A 10766-nucleotide genomic window follows, 5' to 3' on the forward strand; every position below is an offset into this window, starting at 1 on the left:
CGTACGGCGGCGCGTTGCGTAAGCAGGGGAGGAGGACGGGCGGGGGGCGCATGCGCGGGGCACGGCACGCGCGCCTCCCCTCGCGCGCATGCGCGTTTTGCCGTGCACCCCGGGGGTGCGGGAGGCGCGCGCCCCGGTTCGATGCAACGGGGTGSGGGGTTCCCGGTGCAATGCTCCTGGAGGAGGGGGAGGATGCACGGGGGTGCCCCAGTTGCAAGTGCAACCAGGGCTGGAGGATCCGGGCTGTGTTGGGTTGCAGGAGTTTCTCCTGGATCTCCAAGGCAGGGAGCCCCTGGCAGGACCCTCCCCAAACCCAGCCCGRGTTTGGTCCCATCTATGTGGTCCCTGTTGGGTCACCCTGCGCTGGGTGGCACCCGCTGCAGCCCGAACCTGTGCCCGTCTGTGCAAATATTCACCCAGCTCCTTTGCTGTTGGCCCTGGTGCTTTGGGTTAGTTTTTTCTTCTGCCAAGCACTTTTTTATTGATGACTTTTTGCAGCCAGGGCTGACATGGGCAGGGTTACGTGTGCCATGCGGACTGGGCATTTCCTGCACGTCCCGCACTTGGGAAAGCTGCCAAGGAAGGAATCTCCCCCAAAACGTGGTGTGTTCTGCGCTGCCCCATGGGCAACGATATCCCGGGTGGATGATGCCGGGGGGCAGTTTTGTCACAATTGCCAGCAGCAAGGTTAGAAATTCCTAATGACGGCTGTAAATGGGAAAGAGGAGGGCAAAGCGTTGCACCCCTCCAGAGGCAGCGTAGGGAGCAAGAGAAGGAAAAGCTCCGAGTGCTGCCGGGCTCCACTTCAGAGAGCGAGATGGGGAGAGTCAAAGGGAAACTCTCGCTGAGCTTCGCTTTGCTCTTCCCTCATGCCTGAGGTTTTGCYATTCCTGCCAGGAGCGGGAGCAGCCGGAGACACCAGCTAATCCAGCCGCGCAGGCCAGGATAGCGGCTTAGGGCAGGAATCTSTGGCATCCAGGAGCACGGTGATGCCGGCGCCTCTTGGTCCGTGCTCAGCACCAGCCTCCGCGGGCTCCGTGCATGGGATTCCCATGGTGCTCCACGTCCCTCCTTGCGCCAGGTTGCTTCCTGGGCCCCTCTGGGCTGGAGCCGGATGGTCCRGCATTCCTAGCTAGGCGAGTGCAGCCGGACGTACCGGGCCGGCGGCTCCACTGCCGTGGGAAAGTGCTGGGGCTGCCAGTGGGCTGCTCGGGATAACTGCGGCCACCCTGGGGCTTTGGACCTGTTGTCCCGCAGGGAAAATCAGGTTTCCCACCAGGATGTGGCTGGGAGGGTTGGCGCTCTCCCCCATAGGTTGCAGCGCCCTGAGGATGCTGATGCAATTCCCACCATCCGCACTGGAAACGTCCCTTCCAAGCAAATCCCACGGGCAGCAAGGAGGAGCCGCGGGCGGCTGTGCCGGCGAGTGCGGCAGCCAGCACGTCCAACGCGCTCCGAGGGCCGCCAACACCRGCCCCCGGGCTCGCGGWGCACCGAGCGCGTCCGAGACCTGGYGCACGTCGTTACAGCAGTGGCCGCGGCCGCGGGAGGCCCGGTGGGAGGCCGGCGGGAGCGCGGGGCTCGGCACCGCGCTGTTGCTCTCTGGCGGCTGGCGCGGCGCAGGGCTCCCGAGGCTCCGGGAGCGACGCAGGGGACGTGRGGACACAGGGCACATGCAGCGGGGTGCCCGCCCTCCCCACCCCRTCACGGTGCATTTGGGGGTGCCCTTGGCTTGGTGCACAGGGCACCCCTGGGTGCACGGGGGGAGGGATCCCCCATTGTGCTCAGGACCCCTCAGGCCGTGCATGGYGCATGGAAGGGGGTGCCACTGGGGTCCCGGGCCCCACGGGCGGCGCATTGCGGGGGGGCTCCCCCTATGGCGCCTTGCCCCCCCCTTTCCCGCAGCCCCGCCCGGGGGGAGGCGCCTCCTCCCCCCTCCCCCCCGCCGCAGCCGCTGGAATTTTCCACTCGCCGCCGCGGCGCAGGCTCCCGGCTGGCCCCGCCCCTTCGCCAAGCCGCGCCCCTTCCACAGGCCACGCCCATCGCCTGACCACGCCTCCGCACGCCTGGGGCCCCGCCCCCTGTCCCGGCGGGCTGCGCGGCGCGAAGATGGCGGCCTCCATGGTGGCGGGTCTGGGCCGCTTGGGCCTGCGGGTGCGGAGCGGCGCGGGCTGCAGGGCCGGSGAGCCGAGGGGTGCTGCGGGATGCGGGGTGGGGGGGTATAGGGCGTTCTAGGGGGCTAGGGGTGCTGAGCGGTGAGGGACTGGGGGGTGGAGAAATAGGGAGCATATTGTGGGGTTAGGAGTGTGCGGGGCGGAGGTGAAGGGGCTCTGGGGGCTGCTGTGAGGTGAGGGGCTCTGGGGAGGGGCTGTGGGGTGGGTAGCGAAGGGCTGCAGAGCTGTGGGAGGACGTGGAGAGAATCCCGGGAAGGGGAGCTGAGGTGGGAGCAGGCACAACGCCAGCTCCAGCAAGCAGGAAATAAGGGGGCTTTMTCCCCAAACACATTCCCACAAGCAGGAAATAGGGGGGATTTATCCCCAAACAGGCTCCCGCGCAGCCTGCCCGGGCCTGGTGCTGGGTGTATTTCCAGCAGGGCCCTGCTCTGCCTTCCGTAGATGTGAAAGGATGTTGGGCGAGCACCAGGACTTTGTTGTTTTTTCTCTTTAGAGCATGGAATCCTTACTTTGTCCTGCCAGAGCGGCTCCGACCTGCCTTGTTGTCCCCATGAGGACAAAGCGGAAGGCGTCTGTCCCCCACTGGAGCGTAGAGCAGTCCATTAAAGAGAGGGAGAAGAGATTCCRAGCTTCAATGATGGCAGCTCCCGAGGAGCGCATGGAACGGTCCTTCTATTTGGCCTGCACAGGTGACAGARAGCTTGCCCTCGTCTCTTCTCGTGGACAGAAATAATGCAAGGCAGAAGCGTGGAGCTTTTAGCTGAAGAAATGTCACTTTGTCACCAGCCTCTCTGACTGCAGTGGCCTGACTTACCCTGCCGTGTGTCTGGTGAGGGACAACAGCTGCCCTGTTGAACCCCAGAAATGGGCGAGGCTGTTGGCTCCTTGGTACCYAGGAAGCAGGAATAGCCAGGGAGGTCGTGTGTGTGTGTCTTATTCCCATCCCTTGGGGCTGTATAGAAGAGGGGAGTGTATAGTTTAATCCAGGTTAATGACAGTTGTCTGCCATTAGTTATTAGCTTCATTCTTGTGTTTCATTGTACCAAAGTTTTTGAGAAGGAATTGTGGTTCTCCAGCCCGCAGAGGGGACGGGGTTGTCTGCTTAATGCTTTCAATTTGTAGCCTTTTGCCATTTTAGTGTCTCATTCTGACCTTTCTTGTCCTCTCACACAGCTGATATTATTGACCCGTACGTCCCTCCTGAAGGTGACGCTCGCTTGACCTCTCTGTCTAAAGATGGGCTGAAGCAAAAGATGGAGAAGTTGAAGCAAAGCGCTGCGTCCCAGCTGGCGTAAGTACTCGCCTTTTAGTTAGCCAGGCCCCTCTGGAGCAGAAGTTACACTGAGTTTGGCCTTGCAGGTCGTGRCTTTGCTTTCTACCTGGTTCTTTCATTGCTGCTGCTGTATCCCTTAACTGGGAATTTCTGGGATGAAAAGGAATGCAAGGTGGTGGTCCTAGCAGCGTGCCCTTGTTGCAGACCACTCTGCAGGGTTTTTGTCTTAAGAATGCCTAGAGCTTGTTTTAGTGAGGGGTCTCCAATTCACAGCAGCTTCCTGGTAGAAGCTAGGCTTGCGCTGCCTGAGGTTATCRTGCTCATCTGGAATGTGTGAGGAGCTTTCAGTTAGTTCCTGCTTACTGTAGAGTTTCTCTTGTCTTTTCAGCCTGCGGAAGTTAAAAAACCATGATCCGAATTTCAGCACTAAAACCTTTCCAGAGAAGGCCCAGGAGATATTCACTGAAGCTCACAATTCCCTGGCAAAGTAAGACCTGCTGTCTGCCTGATGTGGTTGTGCGGTAGCTGGTTCTCTTTGCCTGCGTGCTGCTGTTGTGTGTTGGTTTGTTTTGTATTTCTGACCGTCTCTGACGTGATCTTACCCTGTTATCTCCTCTTCAGTGGAGAGCGTTAGAGATTTGGTCAGCACCTTCTTGCCTTTGATAATGAAAGGCAAGATTTTGGACACCCACCTTGTCCTGTCTTGGAAAGGGGACAAGCTTTTTGCCCCCTCTGTTATCAGCAGAGGGGTGAGTGGTTGGTGCTGTTCCAAATTGCACTGCAGGGAGTCTGGATGGGCTCTGTTGCCTCACTGACTTCCTCCGCTCTGCAATAATAGAACAGGTTTCAAAACTGCACCTTGCTTTACGTTCCAAACATTAATGAAATGTTTGAGTCATAACTGGCTTCCCAAGGATATTGTCGTATCTCTTCCTAAGGTCTTGTCAGCTTTTTTGCATTTACTTTTTTTTTTTTTTTTTGCTCTAACAACTGAGAATTTTGCCTTTTCTGTCTTGCCACTGGATCGTGTACCTTCTGGACATCTTTGTGACTAAGCCTCTTTCTGATGTGTGTATTTGAGTAACTGGGTGTGTTTCTCTCGCAGTTTTAACAAGCAGAAACTTCACTCCTTGGTGACAGAGCGCTGCTACTCGGTAAATATTTACCTGGATGTTAAAGTGGGGAAGCAATGCCCAAGTCTGAGAAATAGCTAACGAATAAATACTTCATTACAGGCAGTAGTTTGCTCTTCATTCAATGCAACCCTCTAATTTGCAGCTGTTTTTTTTTCCTTTCTAGGAGATGGTCCGTGGGAACAGGTATAAAACCATCCGGTGGAGCTTCATAGAGTCGCTGGAACCTCCCAGGGTGGTTCAGATCCGATGTGACAGCATGGTGAATGAAGGCAACCTGTACGGCCAGGTGACAGTGCGGATGCACACTCGACAGGTACGTGCCTTTGTGCCCCTTGCAACTCCTGCCTGCCTTCAGCCCAGCTCCTTTCTTGTCCCTTTTTGCAGATGTTGGCCATCTACGACCGGTTTGGGCGGCTGATGTATGGTGGGGAGCAGGTGCCCAAGGATGTTTTGGAGTATGTTGTCTTTGAGAGGCACCTGGTCAACGTATATGGCACGTGGAGGATGCACGGCAAGATCGTTCCGGCGTGGGCTCCTCCAAAGGACCCCATTGTCAAGGTAATGCTGCCAGGAAGGGATCTCTGCTCTGGTGGGATGTGGACTGTGAAACAAAGGTCCCTGGTTAATTCTGGACAAAACCAAATATGGGCAAATACAGTGGTAGCKTCCTCTGTGAGGAACCTGCTTGTTAACATGGAGTCGTCAGCCCCTAACCGCTCTCACCTTGGCTGTTGTGTGTTGTAATCACCTGGAAAACGTGGAATATACTTGGTTTACAATAACCTGGAAGACGTAATAAAATCCTAGGGTCGTAATAAAATACTAGGGTCCTAGTATTGGTAGCAGAGATGTCATCCCTTTTCTTTCCCATGCTGCTATCATCTGGCCATCTTCCTGTGCAAGGCTTTGACATTGCCAGAACTCCCTGCTCACTCTTTCCCTTGCTGTATAATACATGAAAATTTCCTGTTACAGCTCCTCAGATCTGTGTCAATGCTAATTCCATGTCTTGCTCTTTCAGACCGTGATGATTCCTGGCCCAACTTTGAAACCCTCACAAGAGTACGAAGAAATCAAATAGGAAATTCCAGAGCCTGTGCAGATGCAATGGTACAGACAACCCTGCAGTTGGACTGTGGATGTTTGTTAATGGCTAGCTTCCTGAAAGGACTGAAGAACAGCACTGAAAAATTAATAAAATAGACTCCTAAGGTCTCTGTGTCAATTAATGTCTGCTTGAAAGGCAGCGTTTCTCTTAGGTCATGGGTGTTTTTGTTGCAGATGCTCCTGTGTACGCGAACAGGATGTTGCTGGTGAGTGGATGGCACCATCCTGTGGACATGATGACATTCACATCATGTTCCCTGATGTTTCAGCCTGTAGGAGTCCAAAAAGTGCTTACTCAGAGTCTGCTTTTACCTTTTTCCATGGCTGGCGGTAAGACAGTGCACTCTGTTTTTGCTCAGATAAGCTCAGTTTACTTCTATTTACAGAGCAAATATTCACTAGTTATCAAATAACAAAGCATTCCTTTTTCASCCTGGCCTTTTTAGTTTACCCTGGTTTTGGAAAATAGTCAAGTCCATTTTTTTCTTCCCTCTTGAAAGAGATTTTATAGACCATGCAGAAAGACTGATGACTCCTTATACTTGCGGAGTTGCTCAGGGTTTCTAGTGAATGATGTCCTCTTGAAAGGACAAAATACCATCTTTACGCTCTGTTAGAAGAGGAGCCAGCAGTGGAATCCCTTTCATCTTTTTGGAAACCAGAGGGACGTCACAATCTGTCTGCCCTTCAAGAAAGAACCTTCTATATTGAGCCTTCTGTCTGCACTGTCGCTTCCAGCATATGTGGGCTGGGCAAGGAGCTGCCTCCCTTGACTCCGGCGTGACTAAGGCCACGTGCTAGCAGGTATGGAACCAATATCCATCCATATTCACAACCAATATCTATAAAAGTTCTTCTGGCTCTTCATGAAAAGTGGCTGCTGCTTATGGAATGGCAGCATTCCTGGGAAAGTGGGCTTTTCTTTCAGTCTATCAGCACACAGATCTCCATCTCCTTTGCCCGTATTCAGATCTCTGCAACTCMCCCACTTTTGTTCCTGTTGGTGCTTACCGTGGTACCACTTCCTCAGCCATATTTACCTTACCTGCACCCCGTGAATCAGCCAATAAGTGTGCATGCTATAGATAATACTCTTTATTCTCTGTATGTACACTTTTTTACACAAATGGATGGTCTTGTTTGATATTCGGCRCTGAAGCAGATCACAGCAACAGCAATTCCTAAGGACAGTAGAAGTAAATGACAGAAGGACAGTGGGACAAACTGAGTCCCTGTCCTCAAAGGATGTTCTGGTCCCATAAGGACCTGCTATCCCAAGGCAGGCAGAGCAGCGATAAACCCAAGCGAGACCCAAGTCCCTTGGTGTTCAGGGTGGTGGCACAGTGTTCAGAGCGGAGCGGGAGGGAAACGGGGGCAATTTCACCGTCAGCGGAGCAGGGAGCTCAGAGCAGTGATTGCTGGTGGCGGTTGGGCGTGAGGCCGCTCGGCCTCGGTGGCCTTGCGGGCGGCTGTGCTGCTCGGGGCAGGATGGTGCCCGGCTACCTGCTAGTCGGGCTTAGCTGTGGATGAAGCTGCTGAGGACGACGTTCCCTGCACGGGAGCTCCCCTGCTCGGTGCTCCGGGGCCGGTGTTCTCAGCTGCCTTCGCCTCCGATGTGTCACCACAAGSCAGAGACAGAAGCCAGGACTCGAAGTGATTTTGGCCGGAGCTCTTTCCCTACTCGTGGTCCCATGGGCAGATGTCCGGGGTGGTTGGTGCCGCACTGCCCCTGTCCGTGGGGCTCTCCCCGCCTCCATCCTGCCCGGGCCGTCTCGGGATGGGCTCCATGCCCTCCGCCTCCCGCGGAGCCGCTGCCGGGGCTCCRCTGGGCTGCCCAGGGGCTGCGGGAGCCGCTCCTGCTCCCCAGGGACAGACGTCGGCCGCGCGGGCACCGCCGGGGCCGCTCGGCAGGATGCGGCGCAGCGGCCTGTGCCCGGTGCTGGCTGCAGCGGCCGGCGCTCCGTGCGGGCTGGGCAGCGCTCGCCCTGCTCCCGGCGGCCACGCGCCCGGGGTTGCGCTTTCCGTCTCCGCGGCGCGGGGCTCCGCTGCTTCCCAGGGGCACACGTCGGATCTGCTGCTTTCCGTGCTCCCGCAGGGGCTTCTCCCCGTCGCTGTTTCTAGGGAGGGCTCCTCTGCGCCCTGGCTCTCCCAAGGACAGACGGATTCCCGGAGACTGCTCCCAGGCTCCTGTTGTGCCAAGGTGCCAGCAGCGCGGCTGGAGCCTGCRGCTCTCATCCCGCCCCGAGCCTCCTGGCCTGGCTCATCCCGTGGGATAGCCAGGCCTTCCCAGGGACAGACGTCWGCCCGAAGGCTCTCCGAGCCCTCTGCTTTCCTTGAGGATGCTTTGGGCAGACCTGGGCTCCCAGTGCGGCGCTTTCCGGGTGGCTCCTCCACGTCCGGGCTCTCCCAAGGACAYACCTCGGCCTTTATGCTCCCTGTGCTCTCTGATTTCCTGGAAGTGCCGCTCGCGTGGGGCTGCATGGACTCGTGCACCCCGCTGACGCTCTCCTCCTTGGATGCAACCCTTCCAGCCTGCCTGGAGAGGCTCTGCCGGGGGCTTGTGCTCCTGCTGCCTGTGCTCGGACCCCCTCGAGCCTCCTTTAGTCTCTTCCCGACTGGCGGAGGCTCAGCCGTCTCCCAGGGGCAGATTTCAGCTTTGGTGCCACCTTCGCGCTCCTGCGTCTCCCAGGGGCAGACCTCAGCGCTCTGAGCTGTTGCCGAGGATGCTCTGGGCAGAGCGGGGGTCCCGGGGGGCTGCCCCGTGCCGGGGCTCTCCCGGGGACCCGCGGCTGCCCGCTCACCGCTGCTGCCCCTCTCCATGGAGCGGGCCGGGCTGGCCAGGGCCGCCTGGCGCGTGAAGCGCTTGTCCCCTTTGGAGGGGCCCCCAGGGACCCGCTTGGCTTTGCCTTGATCCGAAGGGGCTGCCGCCACCTCCCAGGGGCAGATGTCGGCTCTGCTGCTGCCTCCGCTCTCCTGCGACTCCCAGGGGCAGATTTCGGCCTTCTCTGAGCTCRGCAATGTCCTTGAGGTTGACTTGGCTGCTTTGGGCAGACCTGGGCTCCCGGCATGGGGCTTTACAGCAAGCTGTGCCACGTCTGGGCTCTCCCAGGGGCAGATTTCAGCTTGGATGTCGCCTCCGCTACCCTGCGTCTCCCAGGGGCAGATATCGGCCTTCTCCGAGCTCCGTGACGCCCTTGCAGGCACTCTGGATGCTTCGGGCAGAGCGGGGGTCCCAGCACAGGGGGTCCCGGGGGGCTGCCCCGTGCCGGGGCTCTCCCGGGGACCTGTGGCCGCCCGCTCGCCGCTGCCGCTCTCCATGGAGCGGGCCGGGCTGGCCAGGGCCGCCTGGCGCGTGAAGCGCCTCTCGGCTGGCGTTTTCTCCTTTTCTTCGCCCTTCCTCTCCTCTCTCTGCGTCGGGGCCTCGCTCGCCTCCCAGGGGCAGATTTCGGCCCTGCTGCCGGGCTCGGGCTCCTCTGCGCCCCGACTTGGGCCCTGCCTCTCTGCGGAGGCAGCGGAGGCTCTGCGGGGGCCGGTCTCTGTTGGGGCCGTGGGAGGCTCGGGGCTGGCGGCAGCCTCCACGCCGGCGCTGCCCCGGCGCCGCAGGGACGCGGCCCCGCTGCTCCCGCTCTCCTGCGCCCTCAGCAACCCCAGCGATTTCGGTCGGATGATCTTGACCCACTTGGAAACCTTGGTCCTGTCCCGTTCTGGCCTCTCTGCCTCGGGCGCAGCCTCCACTGCCTCCCAGGGACAGATCTCAGCTTTGCTGCCGCCCTCAGCTTCCCAGGGACAGACCTCGATGCTCCTACTCTCGCTGCCACCCCCCTTCCCGCGCAGTTTCGCCGACGTGTCCTCGGTGTCACGGCTCTCCCAGGGACACACRGCCTCCCTCGGCATTGCCCCGGCCCCTTTTGGAGACGCCTTTTCCCCAGGGTCTGTTCTGATGCCGGAATCTGCCTCCGTTTTCCCAGGATGGAGCTCTGCTGGGGTTCCACAGGTGGCCGTGCTCTCCGCTGGCGGGACCCCTCCATCCTCCTGGCTTGCAACCGCCTCCTGCCTTAACAAGGATCCTTTTCCCGGTGCTGCTTCTCCAGAGTGAACTGCGGCCTCGGGCTCCTCCGCAGCGTCCGCTTTGGGCACGGAAGCATCATTTGGATCAGTGCTGGCGGCTTCGCGGGACCCGTCTGCCCTGGTCCAGCTGCTAACAGGGCCTGGGGCAGTGGAGGACGGCGAGGGCCTGTCCTCCAGCAGCCGCTGGGTGCTGCCCACACGGTCCTGGGCAGAGCCAGGCTCTGCAGCGGGTGTCCCATGGGTGTCCCCTGCATGGTCCTGCACCGTGCTGAGACTTGGCACCACGCTGCTGCTTTGCGCTGTGCTGCTGCTCTGCACCGCGCTGCCCGTGCCTTCCTCCTGGTCCTCTCCTCCTCCTCCTCCTCCTCCTCGCGGGCCCCCCTGCTCCGCTACCCTGCGGGCTCGGGGGCAGCGGAAGATGCGGAGGGCGAGGCTGAGGCCGCGCAGGGAGGCTCTGTGCGGCGCGGGGCCGGACGCTCTTCCCTCCGCGCTCGGGATCCCCTCCCGGAGCAGCAGCGGCTCCCGGGCGGCCGCAGGGGCGCTGGGAATCGCAGCCCCGTCCTGGGTGTCCCTGGCGGGTGCCAGGCTCTGGTGGCGCGTGGGGGGCACCGGCGGGGTCCTGCGCACGGCCACGCGCACCCGCCCCGTCCGCGGCGCCCCGTCTACGCTGACGCTCTTGACAGGCGCATAGGTGACGCGCCGGCGGCCGCGGCGCCACGAGCCGGGCTGCCTGGGGACGGTGCACTCTGGCAGCTGCGGCGCTGGCACCGGTGCCCCGTCCCCTACGGCCGGCGGCCGAGCCCGGTCASAGGCCCCTCCGAGACTGAGCGACTTGTGCAGCGCCGGCGCCGGCGGCCGCAGAGGCTCCGCGGCTGCYGTGAGATCCCGGGCGCTCGCCGACTTGCACACGAGCGGGGCGGCCTCCAGCGAGTCGCTGTCCGAGGCTTCCGAAGCCTTCGGCVCCGCCACCGCCGGGGTCTTCCTTGCGGCGGGGCCGGGCTCCTCGGC

The 10766-nt window shown here is 60.1% G+C and overlaps 1 protein-coding gene across 1 annotated transcript; it reads left to right on the forward strand.

The window, feature by feature from the left end:
- The first annotated feature begins 2107 nt into the window (after nt 1-2107).
- Nucleotides 2108-5798, forward strand: MRPL45 (mitochondrial ribosomal protein L45). The gene is made up of 8 exons (XM_026054485.1): nt 2108-2154; nt 2668-2863; nt 3348-3465; nt 3836-3934; nt 4553-4601; nt 4747-4896; nt 4968-5141; nt 5605-5798. The coding sequence occupies exons 1-8, from the start codon at nt 2110-2112 to the stop codon at nt 5662-5664; spliced, it is 891 nt and encodes a 296-aa protein (XP_025910270.1). The 5' UTR covers nt 2108-2109; the 3' UTR covers nt 5665-5798.
- Nucleotides 5799-10766: the final 4968 nt, after the last annotated feature.

Source organism: Nothoprocta perdicaria, unplaced genomic scaffold (genome assembly GCF_003342845.1).
Source record: "Nothoprocta perdicaria isolate Ctin4 unplaced genomic scaffold, notPer1 scaffold_121, whole genome shotgun sequence".
In the NCBI taxonomy this organism is placed as follows: domain Eukaryota; kingdom Metazoa; phylum Chordata; class Aves; order Tinamiformes; family Tinamidae; genus Nothoprocta; species Nothoprocta perdicaria.